This window comes from Amblyomma maculatum, chromosome 1, assembly GCF_055883805.1.
Source record: "Amblyomma maculatum isolate TAMU_Amacu chromosome 1, ASM5588380v1, whole genome shotgun sequence".
Classification (NCBI taxonomy): Eukaryota; Metazoa; Arthropoda; class Arachnida; order Ixodida; family Ixodidae; genus Amblyomma; species Amblyomma maculatum.
Genome location: NC_139344.1, coordinates 215,236,503 through 215,262,701, shown reverse-complemented (window position 1 = coordinate 215,262,701; position 26,199 = coordinate 215,236,503). Strand labels below are relative to the sequence as shown.

Below are 26,199 nucleotides of genomic sequence, written 5' to 3'. Positions count from 1 at the left end.
AGAGCGGCGCCGCGCACGCGTATTCCTTACTGTCGAAATGGTAAAATGCAAATCAATAAAGGGAGACTATTTTCCAGCTGTATTAAAAAAAAGCAGACAACACAAAATGTCACTGAACTACATCATATGATTAGAGCGTACCGTCATAACGTGACTCCGGAGTACTTATTTTTTCCTTAAAATAAGCAAATGGTGAGCCCGCATGCATATTAAAACAAAACTTTATATATAAAACACATCACATGTGGCAAGCAAACATGTAATGTACATGGAACATACATTCCTTTATTAAAATAGAAGCTGTGAGTATTTTTGTTTGCTTTTCATATCATGGAAAGGCTGTTCAATTAACATTGCAGTGAGTGCATAGTGCAAGACAAAAAAAGGCAGTGTTTAGGGCCAACGTTTAAGACAGTCTTTGGTGATCCCTCGCTGCCTGTCGTGCGAAGTTTCTGCACAGCCATCGAATCATATTACCCCTCAGGTTGTACTCACGAACCGACCAGACAAATAATTAGGAAGCATCGCGGTGCTCTCTGAAATTCATGATGGTTTGGTGGGCGCTGTTTAACACAGAGAGAAGAAAACACGGGACTGGCGCCTTTCTTTTTCTTCTTTTCTTTGTCTTTATGTTAAAGAGCGCCCAAGAAACCATCGTGAACAACCTACAACTCGCCCAACTTTCCCTCTCTGAAATGCCTCGTCACGCGCGCAGATCACCCGCTTGAGTTAGCGGGCCGCATTGCTGCGCTTGGCAACGACGGCGTGGATCGATGAGAGCAAAGCATTTGCAGCGGGAGGGTAGGTATACGACCCAACGTTACGTACGACCCTCGTGCGGCTGTAAATCTGCGTCTTCATTATTAATCCTCTAAAAGATGACGCAGCTGAAAAGTTCCCTTATAACATCGTTTCAGTGCTAATCACAACAAGATGTGTCAGCTTAATTCACCACCCACCAAACTGTCTACCAAACTGCGGTGAGCTAACAGCCGTCTGCACTGCACGTCGAATTCGTCATGTGTTTTTCGCGGCCGCCTCAAATGGTACGAAATGCGGCGCCCAACCTTCGTCATTTACAGCAATGGCAGAACATCCTTTACGTAATGAAACATCATTCTCACGTCATCATTAAATGTTTATGCATGCCGTATTTCCCGCCATACAACGTCAGCCAATCAGACTTCAGAAGTCGGCTCTTGACAGTGGGCAGTTCATTTCAGCCCATTCGTAATATACAAGCGTAAGTGCTTCCCTTTCTATCACATATACCTCTGTTTTCCCTCCACAATTACTTATAAATACCCTCCAGACATCACGAGTAGCGCTGCTAAAAATCCGTTTTCAAGCTCACGACATTTTTACGTCACCGCATAAAGCCATTTCGACACACCGAAATTTCGCGCCACAAATTTGAAACAGGTGACTGTTCTGAGAAACAAAATGGCACAGAACGGCGGCTATGTGTGTCAAGAATAGGGCTATGGTGTATAATAGAGCCCCAGATTATTCCAGAGAAATACAATCCAACCAATCCTGTCTAATCCAATCCTAACCAGTCCAATCCAATCCAGTCCATTCTAATAGATCAATCCAATCCTGCTTAATGCTGAGTACATGCGAATACACGCTCGTTCGAAATGCGCCGCTCACTAGCCTATCATGGTCACTGCTATCACCCTCACGTTAGAGAGGGAGAATTAAGATGCGCTACTCACTATGCCTAGCTATGAGGCATATCTTCTTCTGGTTGCTTCTTGATTGCCAGATGGCGCGGCGAGCGCGTGGCGTCCGCCAGCTTCGGCGCTTACTAGGCAACGCTTCTGTGCCTACCGCCACGCGAAACACCCTGTCTACTCAAGAAGCAGCAACTTACCGCCGTCTGCAAAGTAATATGCTACACAATTTCTCCTAAACCTCTGGTACCTCCCCCTTCATTCCCTTGACTGCCTACATTGCGGTGAGCGGGCAACGCTCTACCACATGATTTGAGCGTGCCAAGTTACCCCTTCTCTAAAGTCCACTCCCCCACCCCTGCACGGAAGATTGGAGGACGCCCTGCAGGACCCCTGCCCCCCGGAGCGCCAGCAATGGCTGACTCGCCGCGCTGTTACATCAGCCACGGTCAACGGGACAACTGGACTGGGATCCCCCCCCACCCCCCCCCCCCTCCCGCCGACTAAATATATAAAGATGTTTTGTCCTCTTCGTTCGTGACCAATGTAGCTTTTGCTACAAAACTCAGCTCGCCATTTAGCGCTTTCTTGTAGAAGGCACCTGGCATGTGCACGCATTAGTTTCTCCCGGATGACTGCAGCATCATCAATGTTTTAGCTTCTACACACACACACACACACACACACACACACACACACACACACACACACACACACACACGCACACGCACACGCACACACACACAAAAAGAACAGGAGCTGAAAAAAGAAAAAGCCTGCTCCGCGAACATCAGCAATCCTGCATGAGCAGCCCCCCCAACTCGTATCCCGGAAATACTTTTGAAAACGACCGCTAGGCAGCTTTCAGTGACGCCCCTGTTTACCCCCATCTCCAGGAGGGAGCGTGGCGCATGCTACCTGCCGCGGTGGTCCGCAGCCCTTCACTATAACTGTGGCACCTCTTTCACTCCCCCCCTCCTCCCTTCCCTTACGGCACGGTTCAGGTGTCCGCGGAGAAGTGTGACAGATACTGCGCCTTTTCTTTCCTGTGTACCAATTTGAAACGCCGCTGATTCCAGCTTTACTGCGTCTGCTTTACTGCATTGTGTGGACGATGTCGATTTCACAGATGAGTGCATGACAGAACTCGCGAAAGATTTGGTCCGAAACAATTTTATTTCTGGGCTGTGAAAATAAGCGCCCAATGTTTATTTCTTTTTCTGCTTCTTTTTGGATTTACGGCGATGCTTTTTCTTGGGGTCGTGCTTGGAATGGCTGCGCTTGTGACGCCGCTTTCTCGATTCCTCTTGGGTGCTACTGCTACTTGAAGAACTTGAAGAACTGCTATCCGAGTCCGATGACTCCTCAAGAAGAGCTTGCAGCTGACGGATACTACCAAAGAAAAAAATAAATAAATAAAAAATAATCGGCGATTATAAATGCACACTGAATATTCACCTACAACTTTCAATGATTTATTGTTCAATTAAATTCGCTATCAAATGTGCGTCATAACGGTGCACTGAACGCCGTTCCGTAGAAATGGTTTCAAGGGAGCCAGATAAAATCGCCACCGCACCTTTTCCTTGGTGTCTATCAGAGCAAAAGGTCGCAGCTAAAAAAAAAAAAAAAATAAATAAATAAATAAAAAAAAATAAAATAAAACATAACTATGCAAACAATATAAAAGGAGGTAGAGACGAAGGCCGCTGTTCGAATCACATGACGTATGACATTATTGTCCTAGAAATAATGCAGCAATTTCGAAAGCCGAAGAAAAAAAAGTCTATGAAGCGCCATCTTCGCAATTATTCCTGACGCATAGAAGCAGTTTGCGTACCATCATTCGTGCATGATATAATGGCGAAATCCAATCGGCAATCCGGAGCCAGTTTTCTTGCTTCAGGAAACCGAAGAGCTGTTTCCATGGGCGATTTGGATTCAGATCCCGAGTTTTGACTGGACCGCGAAGGTACGGTCCCGCCTAAACTCACATGGATGGACATTTTGCTCCTTCGCGAATTCAGAGAGCGCTCCGGATCGACGACTGCATTTCGGCGTAAAACTCGTTGGTTGGTTTGTGGGGTTTAACGTCCCAAAGCAACTCAGGCTATGAGAGACGCCGTAGTGGAGGACTCCGGAGATTTCGACCACCTGGAGTTCTTTAACGTGCACTGACATCGCACAGCACACGGGCGCCTTGCTTTTCGCCTCCATCGAAAAGCTGCCGCCGAGGCCGGGATTCGATCCCGCGTTCTTGGGAACAGTAGTCGAGCGCCGTAACCACTGCGCCACCCCGGCGGGGTGTAAAACTCGTGAACACCATTCAAGGACAATGTCTCGCCCTGAAGAGGCAGTCTTTGCGCATACGTTCGGACGTTGACCCTGTTTGTGCAGTAGGTCCTTCTATTCGGTGATATCTTAGGAGGGTACAGGCCTCTCCAATAAGAAAGGAAACAAAGTTCCAGCATTCAGTTAATGATTACTTAATAATTATGGGCGACACGCACACTTCCTGTCTTCTGCTTTTCCCTTTTGGAGTATATGATATCCGAAGGTCATTTTCTACTTTTGTACTTTGTATGTTTTGTACTTTTGTAAGTTTTCGACGTTTCGACTTGTCGAAAAGTTGGCTCGACCTGCGAACTGATGCTTCCCCCAGTCTGCCCTTGTTCAGTGCTTTCTCATACAGGATGAACTATGTGTCTTAAGTTACTACATGCCGTTACTCGCTGCCTTACGCGACAGCACACCTCACATGCAATTAAAACCGAGTTCTTTCACAACCTGTACTTTCTGTATGCCAACAGAACATGGGCCAGCAAGCATGCATTTCTGCAGTGGAATAATCTAGGCTTATCGCGGATTAGGCAACCAATTTCTTTTTCTTTATTTAAATATTGAATTACTTTACATTTATCCGCTGTTTAACGGAGCATTTGTTAATACATGTGAAAGACTTTGAAAGAAAGCGAAAGAAAGTGAAAGAAAGCGTTTAAATATGTGCGCACAAGGAGTTATCAATAATAAAAAAAAAAAAAAAAAAACGCTTGCGCATAGTGTTTCAATTCTGCTAATCATGCTCATGAACAGAGTTCAGCCCATGCCTTTTGTTAGGACACTCAAATGAAATGCTTTACGACTGACTACGAAGCCAACTAGCTCAGCCCCACTGTACTTTACATTTATGTGGGCTCAGTGCCCGCAGCGAGAGACGGAGGAGCGGGGATTCCCCTCTGTAGAAACGTTGTTCTCATCTAAGCGACTCAGGCTATCAGGGACGCCGTAGTGGTGGGCTCCGAAAGTTTCAACCCCCTGGGGTTCTTTAACATGCACTGACATGGCAGTGTACACAGGCACCTGCGTCCTAGCGTTCAGCAGTACAGTGCGGAACGATAGCGGCGGATAGAGGGACTTTAAAGTGTTGGAGTGCCAGATCTAACAACTGTTAACGTATTATGACAAGACGAAAAAACTGCCCCGCTCTCACTGAAACCAACATCGTCCTTGCAATAAAACGGCCTTCGCTGAACTGTCCTGGAACATTTGAAAGCAATTAGAAAATGATTATGCAACAGTTCACATTAAACGGGAAACAACTGCACAATCTGATTTACGACTACTTTTCCAGGCAGACCCTTCAAATTGGCGCTGATAGCGGTGTAAACTTTTTTATTCAGTACATGCATGCGAATTGGGCAGATTCCTTTTATCTCCTAAATAATCAAAACCAGACCTGAATAATCGCACAAGTGATATTCTTCCTGGCCAGTGGCTAGACCCAACGCCACAGCGAGGCAGTTATCTACCAGCTAGGCTAAAAGCAAGGTCGAAGCATTCCTTTGCGAACAAAGAGAGGGCGTCAGCTTCATCAAGGTGTGTAGCCAGAAATTTTTTTTTTTTTCAGGAAGGGCCCAGAGTGCTTTCCTGTATCGAGTGTGGGGGCTGGGGGGTATGCATAACAAGAACACTGCGAAAAGAATGGGGGCAGGCGAATCGAAGCTTGATTTCGGGAGGGAGACAAGGGCCCCCTCAGGCACTTGCAAAACTGGAGTTGCATTACATATCGAATATGCTGCAGAAATGCCTCGTGTAGCAATACGCCACTACCCCTTTTCCCGCTTTTGAATTCATAACAGCGACTCATTTAGCTTCAGCTCAGAATAATGCCAACTCTACAGTATTTTCTGTTAATGTATGAACAAAAGGGCGAACTTACCGTTCCTGTTTTTCAGCCGCTTTGCTTTCTTTCACGTAATCGTGCATTGGATCTTCGTGCACCTAGGAATCAAGCAGCGCTCTGACGCACTTCAGAGGTTCGGAATGGATGCAACTTCCAGAGTTGCACAAACGACTTACAAATCTAAACTCCTCGCTCGCAGAGTTTCCACTGAGGAACATCGGACACTCCCTGTCTCCTGTCCTATGGCCGTAGGCTTTGCACCTCCAACCTATTGAAAAAAAGCGTCTAGGGTTGAATGTATGGGCATCAGAAATGCTACAGGATACACGCACATTTCATTACTTTAACTTCCTTTCCCAGAGGCATCCAAAGCCCCCTCGTAGGCGCCTTGGATAGAAATTCTCGGGCATTTCTATTCTCTGGCAGGTCAGGAATACAGTCTTCGGGATTCTCTCTCTCTTCCTGAATTAGACCCGGTGGCGCCTGGCTGTAGCTAAAAAGGAATTGCAACGATATTATTAATCGAACTAGCAACAATCAGCAGTTACTGAATAGGCACAGCAGCAGCATTTAAAGACAAGTAGTACAATGTGTCGATGTGTTTCAGCGCCTGAATTTTCTCGTTGTCAAGGTTCCGCTCCTTGTCCGGCAGCGTCGATCTTGGCTTATCCTGGCTACCACGACGATTGGACTTGGTTGCAGACATTGCAATTAGCAGCACATCACAACATACACCAAGCTACTGGAAATTACAGCATCGATGCACCATGACCGCCAAAACCACAAAACGCGCCGGCCACAACACAAACATCCCACGCTTATCCGGCATGCATATCCAACGATAGAGCCAAAGATTTGGCTTTTAGTTCTTGAAATGACCGCTTGTCATCAGCCATAGGGCGCTAGTTGCAAGACCAACAATTAAAGCCGCACGTGTTTTTGCTGTAAACAAAAATAGTAATTATTCTCGCTTAAGAAAACTTAAGCGCACAATATTTCACAATAACTAAGACAGTTATTGTGCTCACCTTAAGCACCGTTGTCTAAGGAGCTTCATATCGCTTCATGCCGCCACTGCCGCCACTACGGCGCCATATTCAAAATCGTTAAGACGGTCACTGCCGCCGCAGCCTTGTCTGTTCGTTGTGCTGCTTCCTATGCCTTAAACACGAACTATATTTCGATTGGCACGGGTCCGTGACCGTTTGAAGAGAGTATGCAACTTCGGTTGTTACTTTGTGTATTGAAGACAATGCAACACCCGGAAAATGGTAACATTGGTTGCGCTTGTGTGAAAGCCAATCAATTTGTTGACATGTTATGCAAAACCGCAATGACAGGGCAAAGTAGGTTGATGGCACAGATACTTTGCAACTATTGTAATCTTTACTACCCCAACAGTGTGTATTGCTGTGCTTTCAATAAAGCACATACTATTTTACAGTCAAACTCCAATAATGTGCTGCTTTGTTGGGGTACAGTTAGAGGTACAGGGTCGGTCTAAAGTTCCCAGGCCACAGTGTTAGCATTTAGGTTTTATATTCAGGAACTCAATGCAGCTATTAAGGTTCCAAGGTCTGTAGAGGTGAGAATGACCCTTCTCGTATCCCCTAAACTGATGGTGAGTTTTGGGGGTGTCCTAATGTTCTAAATTTCCTGGAGCTTGGCTCACAAGCGGGCAGTGTGGCCTGGAAACTTTTCACCAACTTGTACATTGTGATGATGTCTTTCTTGAGTCATCGTTGTTGCACTGCTGTACTTTAGCAAAACACACCAAGGCACTCAATAGTCTTAGCCAACTGTACATACTTCTTTAATATTTATTTGTAACTCAAGAGGTTCCATGGGCATCAGACACATAAGGGAGTTTCAAATTAAATGAGTAATGCCATTTAACTAGGACAGAAATAAATGACTCAAAGCACTCATGCACTGGATGGATAAGATAATGTCTTTGCCAGGCAAGTTGTTCCAGGGTCCAGACTCTTGAAATCTTGGCGAAGAATAATCTGAGATATTCACTATTGGATGGTTGATGATGACGGCTTGTAGATGGCTGATGTGGAGTGAAAGCTAGAAAGCAGGGGTGATAATGGAATGACTAGGAGGTGAATGACTGAACTTGCGAACAAACAGTCTGGTTATTTACTGGCAGGATTCTAGGCTGTGGAGGTTAGCTTTTGTTTTGAATGCCAAAAACTATGAATGAACAAAATAAATCTTATCATGCAGCTTTGGATAGGATAAAGATTTTTGGCAAGATAAGTTTTATAATAGGTGGAGTCAGTCTCACAAGCCATTCGGTGTACAGCGCCCGAATCCTATCTTTCACTGGCTTGTTCAAGCAAACATCGAGCGGCTGGAGCTGCGATGTCATGCCACCTGGTATCACGACAAGGTCGGTGTGTAATGTTGCAGGTAACCAAGGACATGGTTATCTTCATTGGTTACATGCGTAGCATGGGTGGTCCAAGGAGGATCATGTACTAGGCAGATTCTCATATCTCTAAATGTAGATGCGTAATATTGCTGCACCTCATATGCATAATTAGTTTGGTGCAGGATATGACTGATAACTATGAAATGAGATGAAATGAGAAATGAGAGAAGTTTTAAGTCACACTGCAGGTGGTGTGGGTGATACTCTGGTCGATGGCACAGTTGTTGTCAAACAAACTAACAATTGAAGACCGGCTATTGAAGGGCCCTTAATGTAGGTTAGAAATAAGAGAGGTCCTAAAACAGCCCCCATGTGGCACACCTGAGCTGACAGGGGACATGGAGATGCATGATTATCAGCGTATACAAACCGTTTGCCAACATGGCTCTGGCATTTGTCGAACTGAATCTTAGGCAGTATTTTGAAAGGTGCGAACAAGATGTGTCCAAGGAAAATCGCCATATGTGTGAGCTGCTGTTGGCGCATACTAATGTTTATTGCAGGACAAAACATGCAGCATACACATATATTTTTTTTCAGAGCCACCTGTGACCATTACATAAGAATGCCTTTATAATATAAAACCTCTATATAACAAGCATCCTGGCAGCTTGCGTGCTGCTTCAGTGTCATACTTCTGATTCCACAGTTGTGGCCAGCTGCAAGCAAGATATGTTCCAGTGGCCCCTGGATCAAATGTTGCCATCCACTGGAAAAGAGAAACAGTGGCAAGAAACAAAGCTAGCTTTGAAAATGAATACAAAGAACTATGAGGTACTGCAAACAGCACAGTTTGTTGCCAAAAGATTGTGATTACAAAAAAAGAGACTTGTCTGAAAAAGTGATCCCCATCACTGAATGCATCCTGAATGCATTCTGAATGAATGCTGAATGAACACAGGCTTCATGCAATGGACGGCTGGTACACATTGCTTCAATGATCATGAGCTTGCACACTTTAAACTATGAACTTTTCTGAACAGCCTCACTGCTTTCAGCAGCAACTTTGATAGAAAGCTGTGGTCACCTAAACACAAAGGAAACTGCAGTGCAACAGCACCGATAATCGGTCCCGTTGCTATTGATCCATTGAGCAAAATGTTCGCAGTACACACACACACACACACAAAAAAAACAAGGACAAGAACAAAGAAGAAACGTCCTGTCGTGTGTGCTTCTTGTTCTTTTGTTTTGTTTTTTTCATTCTGCAAACGTTTTACAAGATGAAACTGCTGTACTAGACTAGCTAATGACAATCTGGCAGCCATAAAAGTTTTGTGGCATTGGGTATCTTTGCGTCATCAACCAAAATCAGTTTGCAGTTGCTAAGAGCAACAGAGTGACGGTAAGTGCCTTTGCAGATTCCAGTGCCAGCCCATCCAACTTATACATATTTTTGCACACTGACTGAATGAACTCATCTTTTGGCTGTATATCCTACACACTGGATATGAAGAAAATATTGCACAGTAACTAGCCTAGTGTACAAAACCATGCAGGTCGTTCCACTGAAAGTAAGCCAAATAGATTTTGGACAAGATATATGTTTTGGAGCAGATTTTAGAGCAGATTATTTTGGAACATAAAAATATGCATTTTGGAGCAGCTATGAAGTAGCTTATGGCTCAGTTATATTAGTATTTTGAACTGACCTAAGACTATGAATACAGTAAACCTTTGTTTTAATAACTTAAATGGCTTGAAATATTTGCTTAATTTAAGACTTCTTCACGTGGCACAATAAACTTCTGTTTGTCATCGATTATTTTCTTTGAACTAAAACTTGAATATATGAAAATGTAGCCTGTGAAAATTAACGAAAAGTTCCCTCTGCCAGTGGTTGGCATGATCCACAAGTCGCGCTGCATATGGTGAGGTTTATGGCACAAACCTCTGTGCTCATGCTTTAAAAAGCATGTCCCTCACTGGCGCTCTGCACCACTCAGTAGATTTTACTTGCTTGTTTGTTTATTTGTCACAACACTAACACATACGTTAAAAAATTGGTACACAATTATGGCGCTCTGTAATGTGAAATTTGAGCACAGCTCTTCCGCTATTTTATTTTTGCAGTATTCTGAGGTAAAGAATTTGAGAGAGACATGTATGTGTATATCTGTATGTATACATATATATCCAGTAGAAATTTCAGTGGGCCAGTTCACTGAAGAAAGTAGAATGTTAAGTGTGAGCTTCGGGCACAGGGTCACACCTCCTTGTTTGTTCAAGTTTATAATCACAAAACTTCATCATTGCAAAGCTGCCCTGATGAAGCGAATACCATTCCCAAAGCTGGAGACTAGTCTTCATTTACTCACACATAATTAAGCTCAAACTGACACTCCTTTCCCAGTTCTTGATTGTTATAAAAGAGGCCACATTATCAAACAAGCGGCAGGAGGTGTTTTTAATTTTATGCGATGGACTAACACCTGGTTCTGAAAGATGAGGTCTATGCAAGAGTTACGTAAGGGTGCCACAACAGGGAGAGGAACTGTTGCCCAGGTGAAAATATGAAGTGGAAATCGAAGTGGTCCCACTTGAAAGCAAGTGGGAAATGAAGAGGCCCCACTGTGTCACTGAGATCCACTTCTGACATAATACATTGCATTTTCAACAAAAAGGCAGAACTAACGTGGTTCTTGTAGTAAGAGCTGTTAGCAGTTTAAAGGGACAGAACACTGGAATTTAGGTATTGATTTTTTTTCGCCGCAGTGGGAAGATTGATGTCTAAAATATTCGATTCCATAACGGTTTCGTTAGAAACGCTGTAGAAACTTTTTACCGGGAATTTTTCAATCAATGCGTGCACCCGTTTTTATGTAGTCCGATGCTGGAAACCATGAGCAGCGACCGCGATGACAACTGGTGGTCGACAAAAAAGACGTACCGAAAACAAATATAAATTTGACTCGCCAGGCATTAATTCGACATTTTTTGCGTAGAGTAACGTCCTTTTCAGTTTCACACTCAATGCTGTTATGACATAATAACGCACGCCCTCGTCGATTTAAGTTTCAGCGGGCACTGTCATTGCTTCATTCACAAAATAGCAAACACTGTGGCGCCATCTAGTGCCAAAACCTGAAAGCATACCTCTCGCGGTGCGAAAGCAGGGGTGGTTTTTATTTAAGGATGCATTGGAGAGAGCGCAAAATATAATAATATATGGCAAGCACTCCTACAATAAAAAAGAACAATGTGCAGCTACGAAGATCAGCAATATTTTGCTAACATGTAGTCACGTGGGGGGCTACACTGAAAGTACTAGGGTTGCTCCGCTAGATAGCGCCTCGGTTGTTTTCATGCGAATTTCAATGGCAAATTAAAATTGTAAAGCCTCTTTTCTTTGGCATTTTAGTGCTCGATCTGTACTATATGAGGCAAGATCTTTTCATTTCCACCATAATCTCATGACATATTTTGGCCAGTGTTCTGTCCCTTTAACCTAAAAATTGTACTATTCACCATTTCTACTATCAATGCAGAAAATGCACGAAATAACTTTACTCAATAGGCAAGCTTCACTGGTGCCAGCATGAGACTTGAAGAGGATACATAAATGGCAGCAAAAGTGTTCTTAGTGAATGCACACATGTTGACGGCCCCACGACCGCGTTGCAGCGACAGGCTGATGTCTGCGATGATTTCTTCGTCCACTTCAGGCAGTCGGTGCATGCGACAGTGCAAGTCGCAGCGAACTCACCATGCTGGCTGCCAACCATCGCCAACATATCAGCCTACCACTGGGACTGGGCTGTCGAGTCACGGCGGCAGCTAATTTCATTCACTCAAACCACGATTGAGAGCATCACAATCATGGCACATGAATGCCTTAGTCACGTGATATTTTTTGTATTATGCGGGCTTTCTTTACAGCCTGGAGAAATTATACATGTGAGGCTTTCTTTACAGGAAATAATTGTAATGGGGGTTTCAGAAGAGGCTCTCCAACTTTGAAAATTACATTTTTATCTAAAGGCAATACTTACTAATTTAGAAAAGTATCTTAATTACTATAATTAGTTAATAGCAAAATAAAAATTGCCTGTGGTGCGCCAGATGGCTGGCAGTTGAATATACAAATGATTTCTCCAGCCTATCTCAAATGTTTTATTTTTTAACCTAAAGTTAGCTTGGGCACCCAGCATAATTTGAAAGGAACTGCGATTTGTGAAGCAGCCAACAAGGGAAGACAAAGTGCACATACAGGTAAGACTGGTGCTACTCTGCATTGCCCGTCATTCATTCTTTTACAAGCTGTTTTGCGACTCATAAAAGAGTGTATAAACTACATAAGCAATAAGTTCTTTTCACATCAAAGGAACTACTTAGGTTATAACACAAGGTATGAAGCCCCAATTACATCTCGCAGTGAAACTACCAAAAGAGCCCGTGAGAAACTCAATGCACATGCAAAGGTAGGTCTCAAAATTTGTGTGCTGCCATGGGCACACATAGCTCAGTATCTCAAAATTTAACAGCTGTGACTGACTTGCGTGAAACTTCTGCTCGGTGAAGCAGAATAAGATGCTTGAAGAAAACTGCCCAAGGGCACTAAACTCGTTCCCCAATATCAGATAACTTGCAGGTGGAACCTCTCCCAAAACATATCAGCCAAGGATCAGTGCCTGACAGGTGACAAGCTCAAGTCAGAGCACTCCAGAGATGCCTATAGAAAGTGTCCTCCACCGACAACTTGCCATAAATGGCAGTGTCAGTGCCAACACTGGAGGCACAGCTATGGTACTGCACGTCAACTGTGAGGGAGGCTGCTGTACACTTATAATCCGAAGCAATAGACAACACACCTCATGTGGAGCAATGCACTAGTTTCGCAGGTTAATTTCGATAGTGTAGATGACCCTCTGCACATTCCTACTGACTCACAACAGGCACTCTCCAGCGTCTGATTTCCTCTGCGTCACACCACACCTTACGACATGGGCCCCTAATATGACGACATGGTGGGAATCAAGCAGGTGCAGGTGCTTGTCTGAAGAGCCATATTCTGGGTCACCACCACGTCCTGGTAATGGGATTCACAGCTCTGAAAGAAAACACATCGCAGTAATAAGGATATTATACCTACCATACGAGAGGCAATGATGTCCTGATCTCTCGCCGTGATTACTCCCCCCCCCCCCCCTTTTTGCAACGTCCTGTAGAGAGAACTATGAGGAGCACTAAGATATAGGTCTTACCACACAATTCCCTCTGGTACTGAACGAAATTGTGGACGGTCCTTCCTGCCCTCAGTGCCACCATCCTCGAGTTACAAATGTCCGCACAATTTAGAAATACCCCAGGGCACTAACCAGTCCTCGCATTTCAAACCCTCCACCCTCCTGGTATAGGCGTGGTCTACCTTGCAGGCTATAAAGGATCAGGAAACACTGGATTTTCACACTACTACAAATCACCGCCTCATCATTATCAGCCGGACTCCACCCACTGCAGGGTGAAGGCCTCTCCCATACTCCTCCAATTAACCCGGTCCTGTGCTAGCTGCATCCACGTGACCCCTGCAAACTTCTCAACCTCATATGCCCATCTAACTTTCCACCATCCCTTGCTACGCTTTGCTTCCCTTGGAATCCAGTTTGTTAACCTAAGCTGCTATCCTCCCTTCGCGCTACATGTCCTGCCCATGCCCATTTCTTCTTGATTTTCACTAGAATGTAATTAACTCGAGTTATTTCTCTGACCCACTCTGCACGCTTCCTATCTCTTAACATTACACCTACCATTTTTCGTCCCGTAGCCCTCTGCACTATGCTCAACTTAAGTAGAACCCTTTTCGTATAGCTTCCACTTTTCAGCTCCATAGGCGAGTACAGGTAAGATGCAACTGTTGTATACTTTCCTCTTGAGCGATACTGGTAAGCTGCTAGTCATAATCTGGGAGTGCTTGCCAAATGCGCTCCATCCCAGTCTTTTTCTTCTTGTTATTTCTTTTTCATGGTCCGGATCATAGGTTATTACCTGTCCTAAGTAGACATATTTGCCTATTACTTCCAGTGCTTCGCTACCTATTGTGAACTGCTGTTTCTTCCTGAGACTGTTGAACATCACCATAGGGACCGCGCGCCCGTTGTATGGCACCACCATCGCCTCGGCAGAACAGCGCCGCCCGCGGAGGAGTGCCGAAGCAGCGGAATGCCGAGGCAGCTGAGCGGCGCAGTCGTTTCCGTTCTGCGAGGCGTTTTTGAGCATGTCCCTACCCGTCGTTTTGCGGTGTGGCTTTGAGAGCTTTGAGCTGCTTTGAGTAATTGCAAAGAGTATTTTTCGACCGGGAAATCTCGAAAAAGGAAAGGGCCGTCCTCGGCAGGGCGTGCGTGTTTTTTTTTTTTTTGAAGACACCCGGCGCATGGTATTTCTGTTATATACTGGAAAATGCCGCTCGCGCGATTTCGCCATGCGCTAGGAACACCTTCGTTAGGCGCTTGTAAAGACGACTTCGAAGACGGGAATTGCGCCGCACTGCGCGTTCATCTTATATTAGGTCTAGTCGAAACCCGCCTGAAGATCAAATACCGCCAAGCCGTGTGGCCGTGGCGCCGTAGTAGTGGTAGTTGTAATGATCAGCGTTCATGTAAAATAAAAAAGATGCTGCACCTGCCTTTTTTGGTAATAGCTAGACTCAAACGATTCAGAGTAGAATAAGAGCAAATGGCATTCCAGTTTCAACCTTGCAACGAGAGCTGGAAAAGGGGAAAAATAAACAAGCAAGGCAAAAGCAGGATCCTATTTATGGTTGGAAAAGCGAACACACATATACTTCCAGGACTTCGTGCACAATTACGCTACAATAGCTCACTGAACCCGGCCTTGAGACTATCAAACTTGATCATAATGAAGCCAAATGAGTAAATACCACCTCAGCATCATTTTTACATATACGACAATGCTCTTGTTGAACACATTGGAGCTGCCACGTATAATTGACTTAGAAAATATTATACTATAGATACCTTTCTCTCGACATGCTGCGGAGGTTGTGAAAAGAAGAAAAAATAAATTTCCTGCTATCAGCGGCTCTATTTTTTCGGACGCCTGCTGATAGAGAGATCTTGCTAGTATTTGGCTTTTGCTTATTTAGGCGTTCTCTCAGCGCAGGAAGTTCAATGCGATTGACCGCACCTGCCTTGAACATTTGAAGACAATAGTCCAATAATGTCAAACTGTTAAATACAATAAAAAAAACGCACACACAGTGTGATGTGTTGCTGATAAGCCACCGATAACTAAGAGAGTGTTCTATTGTTAAATTAATCCCTCTGATGGCGCGTTCGCTAAGGTGTTCTACTTTCTCAGCATACCACGAACTTGCGGGGCCGATACCTGACCTTGATACCTGATGAGTGTGAGGGGATACAACTATGTAGGTACTTTTCTATTTGCACGTAAAGGAATCCGGATAACTGAAAGCCACTCCTTTTGCAACTTTGTCACTGCAGCTTGCCGGACTGCCGCTAAATCTGTTTACATTGGCCATAGAAGCAATTTCTGAGAGAGGTAAAACGGTCTTGTCTTACTACGCCACAATCGGGAAATCTCACGTTCACTGAAACGCGAATGAGAAACACATCTATTTAGGCGGGCCAGGAAATGGGCGCTGCTGAGAAAATACGTAAACCCGTGTCAGGTGTAACGTGAATGCAAAAAAAAAAAAATAACATTGCTACACGGCCTTCGAAATTAAAAAAAAAAATGCTACGTTTATGCTCATTTCCGCAAATTAAATTGTATTTTTTTTCTTGTTTTACTTTTGTATGAAACCGATAGCAGATTTTGTGACCATGCGGTATTGATTGCGCTGTGAAATGAGTGATTTTATTAGGCGAAATGGACATGCCACCAACAAATGTTAACAGAATCGAAGAGTATCAACGCAGAGCTCTCAGCACATTTTCATTGGTTGACAAACGAAGAGAGGAAAAAGGACAAGATCATGGTAATAGGAATTGTTCATGTCTCCTATCTGCTCTTTCTGTTAAGAGAAAAAAGTAAATTATCTATGACTATGTCGGCGAAAGTAGCTGCACAAACATTGTCTCTGCCCATCACTGAAGATCGCAATGCAGCCCGAATGACGATGGTGCAGCTGCCTTTTCTTTTTCCGTGCTGAGGTTTTCTTGTACACAGGCGGGGAAATGCTAGCGTTGCAACGTACGCTGTTGGGTTACCTCGATTTCCAGTTGTCAATAAAGTGACTAGAGATGAAGGAGTGCGGCTTCTACTCCGAGACTCTCGTGCCGTCACTCCTGGGGAACAGAAGGCACAAAGCATCCGGTAGCAACCGGAATTTTAAAAATTCGGAACTTTCCATGACCACACAGTAACCAAATACGTAGATTCGTGCCTCTGCCTTTCAAAGAACCATGCTTAGATCACCCACCACTCATGCTTGTGTGGAAACCCGTAGAAATGAATAGACTTAAAAGTCCGACGAGTTTGCATAGCTGCGAGTGCAGCCGCGTTTGCCAGCCTTGTTTGGCCAGACTTCGTTTCACTGGACATATTCACACAGCTATTCCAACTTTCTACTCTCTTGAGGCTATATTCACACACAACATCATCCAATTTTCACACAAACCAACGACAAACAGCACCACACTACAATGCGCTGGCAATGCGCCGGCCCCAGCCGGCGCATTCCAGCGATTGAGCGATGGCGCCACCCATTCAGCTGTCTGGTCCCTATAGTCTTCTGCATATTGATATTCAAGCCTATCTTTCTACTTTTCTTGCCTAGGTCATCGATCATTTTTTGCAGTTCATCCCCTGAGTTGCTTAGCAAATTAAGGCAATGCCATCAGCGAATTGCAGATTACTGAGGCATTGTCCATCTACCCTTATTCCTAACTGCTTCCATTCCAAGTCTCTGAATACTTCCTCTAAGCAAGCTGTAAATAGTACTGGCGAGATCGTGTCTCCTTGCCTAATACCTTCCTTTATGGAAATTTTCTTTATGTAGAATTATGGCTGCTGTGCAGCCACAATAGACATCTTCCAGTACTTTCACATACAACTCATCTAGTACACCCTGATTTCGCAATGCCTGTGTGACTGCCGAGGTTTCTACTGAGTCAAATGCTTTTTCGTAATCAATTAATGCTATGTATCAGGGCTGGTTATATTATGAGCATTTTTCGATTACCTGGCTTGATGGTATACATATGATCGATAGTAGAGTATCCTTTCCGAAAACCTGCTTGATCTTTTGCTTGATTGAAGTCTAAGATTGTCTTGATTCTGTTAGCAATTACCTTCGTAAACACTTTATAGTATGTAACAGATAGTAAGCTGATTGGCCTGTAATTTTTCAAGTCCTTAGTGTCCCATTCCTTAAAAATTAAGATAATGTTACCATTCTTCCAAGGCTCCGATACCGTCGATAACACCCGGCATTGCGTATACAGGGTGGCCAGTTCTTCTAGCATGATATCCCCCCCCCCCCCCCCCCCCCCCCGTCCTATAACAAGTCTGTGGTTATCTGATCCACCCCAGCTGCTTTTCCCCTTTTCATAGCTTCTAAAGCTTTCTTAACCTCGTCCTTCATCACTGGCAGAACGTCTGACTGCTCTTCACTACTGCCTACCTCATTATCGTCCTGACTACTTCGGCTACTATATACATCAGTATAGAACTCCTTGACTACTTTGACTATCCTGTCCATATTCGTGATGACATTGCCCACATTGTCCCTTACCGCATACATCTGATTTTTGTCTCTGCCCAATTTTCTCTTCACCGCTTTAAAGCTGCCCCCGTTCTTTAGAGCATGCTCAATTTTCCCCATGTTATACTTCCTTATGTCGGTCACTTTACGCTTATTGATTAGCTTTGATATCTCAGCCAGTTCTATTCTGTCTGTTAGGTTGGGAGCTTTGAAAAATTCGCGTTTCTTAATGCAATATTTCATCTCCTTAGATAGTTTACCGATATGCTCTCTAACAATTCTACCACCTACTTCTACCACGCACTCAGTAATGACATCTCTGAAATTATTGTTCATTGCTTCAACGCTAAGGTCATCACCCTCGTTTCAAGCTGAATATCTATTCTGTAGCGAGATCCTGAATTCTTCTGTCCTCCCTCTCACTGCTAATTCGTTGATGGACTTCTTTTTTACTAATCTGTTCCATTTCCTCTTCAGATCTAGACTGATTCGAGGCCTTACCATCCTGTGGTCACTGCATCGCACCTTTCCGATTACCTCTACACCCTGCATAATGCCAAGGTAAGACACATCATCATCATCATCAGCCTGATTATACCCACTGCAGGGCGAAGGCCTCTCCCAAATCTCTCCACTTAACCCGGTTCTGTGCTAGCTGCATCCACTTGACCCCTGCGAACTTCTTAATCTCATCCGCCCACCTAACTTTCTGCCGCCCCCTGCTACGCTTTACTTCCCTTGGAATCCAGTTTGTTACCCTCAGCGACCATCGGTTATCCTCTCTTCGCACTACATGTCCTGCCCATGTCCATTTCTTCTTCTTAATTTCCACTAGAATGTCGTTAACTTGAGTTATTTCTCTGACCCACTCTGCACGCTTTCTATCTCTTAATGTTACCCCTACCATTTTTCGTTCCATAGCCCTCTGGGTTGTCCTCAACTTAAGGTAAGACACAGTATGAGGTCAATTTCACTTTTAGGCTCCCCGTTAGGGCTTTTCCATGTCCATTTCTGGCTCTTCCGATGGCTGAAGAAGGCATTCATGATTCTTAGGTTACGCTCTGCAAACTCCAGTATAACTCCCCCTGCCCCCACTCACTGCCTGGTCTCCAGCCTGCCTTTTCCCTACCTTGGCATTGAAGTCTATTATTGAAGCTTATTAAGCTTAATTACAATGCCTACCACCCTCTCATTAATGCTATAGAATTCTTCTATATTACCAGCTACATCCTTATTGATAAGGAACCCTACTCTTAGTTCTCATCTCACTGGTAGACCTCGATAACACAATACATGTCTGCCCTTCAGTACAGTGTATGCCTCATTTTGCCTTGCCTCCTAACCCCACTAAGCCCTATCACATCCTTTTTCATGCCTCTAATTCCTCTAACAGTACTGCTAAACTAGCCTCATCAGCTAGTGTTCTAGAATTTAACATTGCCAGGGTCAGTTTCCAATGGCAGCCTGTCCAGCAGAGCCAGAAATTCTTAGCACCCCCCGTTGCGTCACAGGTCTGACTGCCAGCGTGGCCAGTTGCTCCGCAGCCACTGGTGACTGAGGGCCGGGGTTTTATAAGACTAATCATGGGAGGTTGCGGCCAAGTACTCCACCAGGGTGGCCATCTACTGTTCTGGTGAGAGAGTGCATTTTCGGAGGTGTTCACTGGCATTGGTCACCCCCTTAACCTGTTTATGCAATTCCATTGACACACAGATTTTTTTCTTTTAATCCGGTGGAGAATTGCACGACACCGGGATTCGAACCGCGGTCCTCTTGCACGTGAGGCAGATGTTTTACTTCTAAGCCACTGCTGCTATATCACCTTGAGTGTAACTAAATTAGGCTTCAGTTAATTAAACCAAGCTTATTTTTCTCAGACAGCCTGCTATAGTTCTGCCACTCTCTCTTGTTCTATGCTCCCACTTTGGGAATGGAAGCATGCATGAGAGCTTCAGAAGGTTGGCTAACACAAGTTAAAGAAAATGACAAAAGGAAAGAGAAAGTTGCAATGAAACTGCACTTCAATATTGTGCAATTGATCCTCCAGCAGCATGCACCATCAAAAACTAAACCAAAAGCCTTGCATAAAGTGTGAAGGCAAGATTACTGAAGACAAAGTTATACCTCCTATGGCAGCCACACACTATAGTTGAAGACAAATGCGTCATATTTGTTGCACTTCTGCATCAAGCAGATTGCTTGCTTGCTGAAAAGGGGACAAAGCCTGGCCATCAAACTTCCCCACCTAGAACAAGTGTCCTAATAAAAGAAAGCAAATCATCCCTGATACATGTGCACCTGCCGCAGTGGTGAAGTGTTTAAGGCTCTCGACTTCTGTACCCAGGGATGCAGGATTGAATTCTGGCCATGGTAACTACTTTTTAATGGAGGCGAAAAGCTAGGCGCCCGTGTGCTGTGCGGTGTCAGTGCACGTTAAAGAGCCCCAGGTGGCCGAAATTTCCAGTGCTCCACTATGGCACCTCTCACAGACTCTCATTGTCTGAGTCGCTTTGGGCAGTTGAACCCTGTAAACCAAACCAAACCATTGTGCATGTGCTGGACAACTATAATGTGCAACCCCGCCGGGGTGGCGCAGTGGTTAGGGCGCTTGACTACTGTTCCCAAGGATGCGGGATCGAATTCCGGCCTCGGCGGCCACTTTCCGATGGAGGCGAAAAAAGCAAGGTGCTCGTGTGCTGTACGATGTCAGTGAACGCTAAAGAACCCCAAGTGGTCGAAATTTCTGGAACCCTCCACTACGGCGTCTCTCATAGCCTGAGTCGCTTTGGTACGTTAAACCCCTATTTCCAAACCAAACCTACAATGTGCAGGGATTGGGCATTGACACCCAGTGGTGAAAGAACAGCTCAGCGGAAAATTCAAAGATGTAGTGTATAGTCATAAATTTTACACTATGCTGCGTGATTACTGTTTGAAATTTCTCTCACCCTAGAAAAACGAAGAAAAGGAATGGAAGGAACTGAAGGAAAGGAGAAGGGGAGCAAAACGAAAGCAGGAAGTCGAGATTACATGGTATGCTGCTCACTCATCAAACATATAAATGGATACAACTGTGCAATCTAAACAAACTTGGAGTAATTTTTTCGCCACAGCTTGACTGTAAAGTTTTTTTGAACAAATGCCAAGAGTCCTGAAGATGCAACCAGTCCCAAGCAAAAGCATCTGATTAGAAACACCATGTGCTTACAGCCAGAGTTGCATGCTAAAGTAATCACTATAAAACTTCAGTGTGATGCAAATACTGCACCAATCCTGTTATCATGGCTACCAGGGTTCATGCTGCATAGTATGCAAGTGGAAACGGCTGTAAACATAAAATGATGGCAATGGCACAGCAAACCTTCTACTACGACCTTGCAGGAAATTATAACTTCAGGCTCTTCTGATGTACCAGAAACTTTTTCCTGTATATAAAAAAAAAACAGCCTGATTAATGAGGCCTTTTTTAGAAACTGCATTTAATGATGCTCGACAACTCTCTACTTATTCATGCTACAACTGTTCATGAGCAACAACATTACTAGAACCAGCTTCAGTTTGAAAACTCTCCGCCTCCGCTGTACATCGTGGGCGGCACCTGGTCTTTCCCAGGTAGGTGACGGGGCGGTCGAAACCGGCTCCTGACTGATGCCTCGGAGCGGCAGCGAAAGCTGCATTGCGATGGGTGAAGGGCAGCATTTCCAAGTAATAATTTGTCTGAAGCAATAATGCGATTGTTTTTTGTTTTCAATAGCTGCAACTTTCATAGTCACAAAACGGTTACGAACTAATGTATAACCTTGCAAGCAGCCATTCTTAAGGTGCAGCAGCCCACGTGCGGGATGTTTGTCTGGTTTTTGCCAACACAGAAGACTATATTTTCTGGTATATTATACGCGATTTGTGTGAACAATCAAACGCGACACACCTACTTTTGAGAAACTAGCTGTGTGCGCATGCTTTAATTAAGACAAGTTGTCTATGTGTCGAAAAGATTCAAGAGCAGGCTTTGCAATTTTTTCCCTGCCACACTTGGCATTTGGAATAGTGAAATATCAGAATAGCGGCATGAGGAACTGCCGGTCGTGCAATTTGGCAGAATCAATAGGGACTGTTCCCAGTTTTTGGTTATTGTAGGTTAAATCTGAAATGAAATGAGCGTGCATGCGTATTGATTAATGGGCAATTTAGTGCGTAGCTTTGTTTCTTACCCGCCGTGTACAGAATGTGTCTTTAGTGGCTGTGTAGCTTATGTTGACATGATTGCACTCGACTAATTGTAGTTATCCTTTGTTATCCATTAATTAGTTGATTGTGACTGTATAGAATGCTACATCATTAAGTAATATATTGTTAGATTGCTTTGTAAAGTATAATTTCGCTGGGCTAAGTGTGGGACTTATTTAGTTGTCATTAGTTACTTATTCATGATTAAAATATATAGCTTCATGCTGCAGCATCAAATTCTAGATTGTTAGATAGCTTATGACTAATATAACTGCACTTCCGTATTGATTATCGTAATTAGTGAATTGTGATTAAATGCGAACGTTACACTACAGCATCAGATCATATCAGAGTACGATTGCACTACTGATTCCACTAAACATGCTGCCAGGCAAGTTGGTGTTGCATTTTGCTGTGAACAGAAAGAGCGGTAACTTGGAGAGGGATGGAAGCGTAGACAAACGCAGGCGACCGTGCTGCGTACGTCTTTTTATTTTTTCTTCAAAGTTGTTGCACTAAGTTCTTCATACCGCGCACTGCTTTTTTTTTTTTTCCAGAATTGTTGGAATGTAACGGCCCGGTCAGCATGGGTGGGTCTTTGAGCGCGCGCTTTAGTCTTCCGCTGACTGACTGTGCGTAGTATCACGGAGAGGGACCTTCAAGCATGAAAAGGACTCACGGACATATGCACACTTTAAAAAATGAACTTGTAGGCGGGATTAATAGAGTGGCTCCTTTTAGAACACTACATGGGTTTGGGCCAGGCCTGAAAATGATTGTTTTGCCGAGCCCGGGCCGGGCTAGGGCTTGAAGTTGCGGACCCAGGCCAGGCTAAAGCTAGCTGTGTAGTCTTCTTTCGGAAATGAACGAATCTCATTTGTTAACGCCGAATGAGGGAAAGTTCATTTGTAGACCAATTTTTATTTATTTATTGAACCTTACAGGCCCCGAAGGGCATTGTGTAAGGGGGGTTACAATATCAAGGTTAATGGCTGTAAACAAGGAGCAGACACTAGGTATTACATAATTTCAAACATAAAAGAATTCCCAACGTAATTATACATGGTCGCTACAGAATAGAATACATACAGATGCATATAAAAATATGAGAGAAAACATTTAGAAAGAAAGGCAACATGATAATAGTATAACATAGGTCAATTGAACTAGCAATACAAACTTAACACTTTCTCACGGAATGAAGCAGGACTATTTATCGATGCAATTGAATCAGGAAGATCATTCCAGAGTGAAATGGCGCGAGGAAGTGCAGATGAGTTGAAAGCTTTCGTACGGCCAAAGATGCAAGAAAAACTAAGATGATTGTGCAAGCGTCTAGACGTGCGCAGTGGATTGCTTAGTGGCAGCGGCGAAGGCCTATCCGTATACACATACTTGTGTAACAAGCACAGAAGCGAAACTTGGCGGCGATTTTCTAGAGGCGGGAGAACATGTTCTTTTTTCATTTCAGACACACTAGATTGGCGGATATAGTTGTTGGAAATAAATCTGGCAGCTCTGTTTTGTATCGATTCTAATTTTATGTTCAGATAGTTCTGGTGTGGTGACCATATCGAAGACGCAAATTCAAGCTGGGAGCGTACATAGGTTATGTAAGCTAATTTTCGGACATGAGCGGGCGCTTTTTTAAGGTTACGGCGGAGATAACCAAGAGAGCGAGATGCTTTAGCACAGATGGAAGTGATATGTTCGTTCCAGGATAGGTTCGGTGTTAAAAGAATGCCCAGGTACTTGTACGACGGTGTCTCAGACAGAGGCACATTATTTAAGAAGTAACAGAACTTGGATTGAGAACGTTTACGGCTGAAAGTCATTATTTTACATTTGGAGGGGTTAAGCGTCATGAGCCAGTTTTCACACCACCTAGCAATATTATTAAGATCCTGCTGAAGAAGGTGATGGTCATTAGTTGATTTTATTTCTCGGTAAATTATACAATCATCAGCAAACATACGGACAGTGGACGATGTATTAGTTGGGAGATCATTAATATAAATAAGGAAGAACAAAGGACCGAGAACGCTGCCTTGAGGAACACCCGAAGTAACAGAAGAAGATGACGAGGAGTAATTATTAACGAAGGTAAACTGTTCGCGAAGAAAAAGAAAGTTTCGAAGCCATGATAAAGTGAGGGAATCAAGACGAAGTGCTGACAATTTGGAGATTAGACGACAATGGGCTACTCGGTCAAATGCCTTCGAAAAATCAAGAAATATGCAGTCTGTTTGTTCATTTTTATCCATATTAAAATTAAGATCAGTTGTTAGCTCGAGCAGCTGAGTGTCACACGAATAACCTTTTCTAAAGCCGTGCTGATTAGGAAAGAAAAAGTTATTAGACTCAAGATGACGGCGGACGTTAGAAGAAACAATGTGCTCGAGTAGTTTACAGCATATGCATGTGAGCGAAATGGGCCTGTAACTGTCAGGAGAACTTCTATCACCGCTTTTAAAAACTGGAATTATTTTTGCCATTTTCCACTCAGCAGGGAGTTGACCTGTCTGTAATGATTGCTGGAATATACGGCACAATATTTCGCTGCAAATGGGCTTTAAATTCTTCAGTACCTTCGAGTTGATATTGTCAACGCCAGACGAAGTAGAAAGGTTCAGATTGTCGATTAGAAGAGATATGCCTTCAACTGTTATAGTAATGGGTTCCATATACGGCCAGTCGAATTCGGGGACAAATGGTACGCTGGAATGATCTTCCTTCGTGAAGACAGATGAAAAGAATTTGTTGAACTCAGACGGGCATTCTTCATCAGAAACAGGCACGTGAGCGTCCCTACGTAAAGAAATGCGATTGCCATCCCTCTGTGGCGCAATCACCTGCCAGAACTTTTTAGGCGTGGATTTTAGCAAAGCGGGGAGATCGTAAGAAAAGTATTTAACTTTCGAGTCACGTATGGCAGCACAGTATGATTTGACACACTCCTTGTAGTTCTTCCAATCGGACTGATTACAAGTAGACGAAGCTTTCATGTATAATTGTTTCTTTTTATTTCTAAGCCTTCTGAGGGATTTGTTAAACCAAGGATTAGACTTATCGTTGTTCACACGCACTAACGGGACGTATAAGTCGACCAACTCGCAGATCTTTTCCCTGAAAAGAACCCAGTTTTCGTGTACCGTTCTAGAAGGAAAGTGTGGCAGGAATGTGTGGCGAAAAAAGATGAGCGCCATTGGTTTGCCCAAGTTACTTTGGGCACGCATGCCTGTTCAACGATACAAACGAAAAAGTGCAAAACCCTGCAGTGCGCTCTACTATGGTATAGGTCTCATGGACCGCTGCAATGCATGACACATATGGTGAGAACACTCCGTCGGATCTACCAGAAGGCACTCTTGTATCTTCTCGATTTTGTGTTTGTGTTACCTTAGTGACTGGCCATTTGAAGCCTCATAAGCTTGGCAGGCAGCCATATTTTCAAAGATAGCCTTCTCTGCCTTAGCCAAGCCCCCTTCCCTCCCCCCTCCCCCTCCCCCCCCCCCCCTCCCTAAAAAAAAACATCTCTACACTGCGATAAACGGCACTGAATAAGCATGTGCAGATATAGGAATATTCGGGTATTTAAACACATGTACAATAAACAGGTGTTTTGCTTTTCGTCTCCATAGGGATGCGTAGTGCGGCATTGAACGCTTCACAATAATATTTAGGATTTTTTCTTCTCCTGCCCTTGCTAACACAGGTTCTTGAGCCATAGTTGCCGGGAAAAGCCTGTGTGATTGAGCAAATAATATGGCCCAAGGGCTAACTGCTAATAAGAAGCCATATTTAAAATTCCTGTAATCTATAGCTCTCAAACCTTAAACCTTGATTTGTGATTACAAAACATTTAAGCAGTATCATTTATTTATTTTAAATATACCATCAGTCCTATTGAGGACTAAGCAGTGGGTTGGCTACATCAAATGTACACTTATAATAATAAACAAAAAAAAAATATGCATGAAATACAGTC

The 26,199-nt window shown here is 43.9% G+C and overlaps 1 protein-coding gene and 1 long non-coding RNA gene across 2 annotated transcripts in view; one reads left to right on the top strand and one right to left on the bottom strand.

The window, feature by feature from the left end:
• LOC146205588 (uncharacterized) overlaps window positions 1–26,199 on the top strand; it is a 76,697-nt gene that overhangs the window by 19,893 nt on the left and 30,605 nt on the right. Inside the window, exons 2-3 of the long non-coding RNA XR_014704214.1 lie at window positions 18,462–18,545; window positions 20,938–21,017. This is a non-coding gene — a long non-coding RNA (uncharacterized LOC146205588). The remainder of the gene's footprint in view (window positions 1–18,461; window positions 18,546–20,937; window positions 21,018–26,199) is intronic.
• Window positions 2,838–6,706, bottom strand: LOC146205589 (retinitis pigmentosa 9 protein-like). The gene is made up of 5 exons (XM_084590277.1): window positions 6,447–6,706; window positions 6,192–6,352; window positions 6,036–6,127; window positions 5,896–5,957; window positions 2,838–3,068 (listed from the first exon to the last, which is right to left on the bottom strand). Exons 1-5 carry the CDS (start codon window positions 6,563–6,565, stop codon window positions 2,885–2,887), a joined length of 618 nt encoding a protein of 205 aa, XP_084446403.1. The 5' UTR covers window positions 6,566–6,706; the 3' UTR covers window positions 2,838–2,884.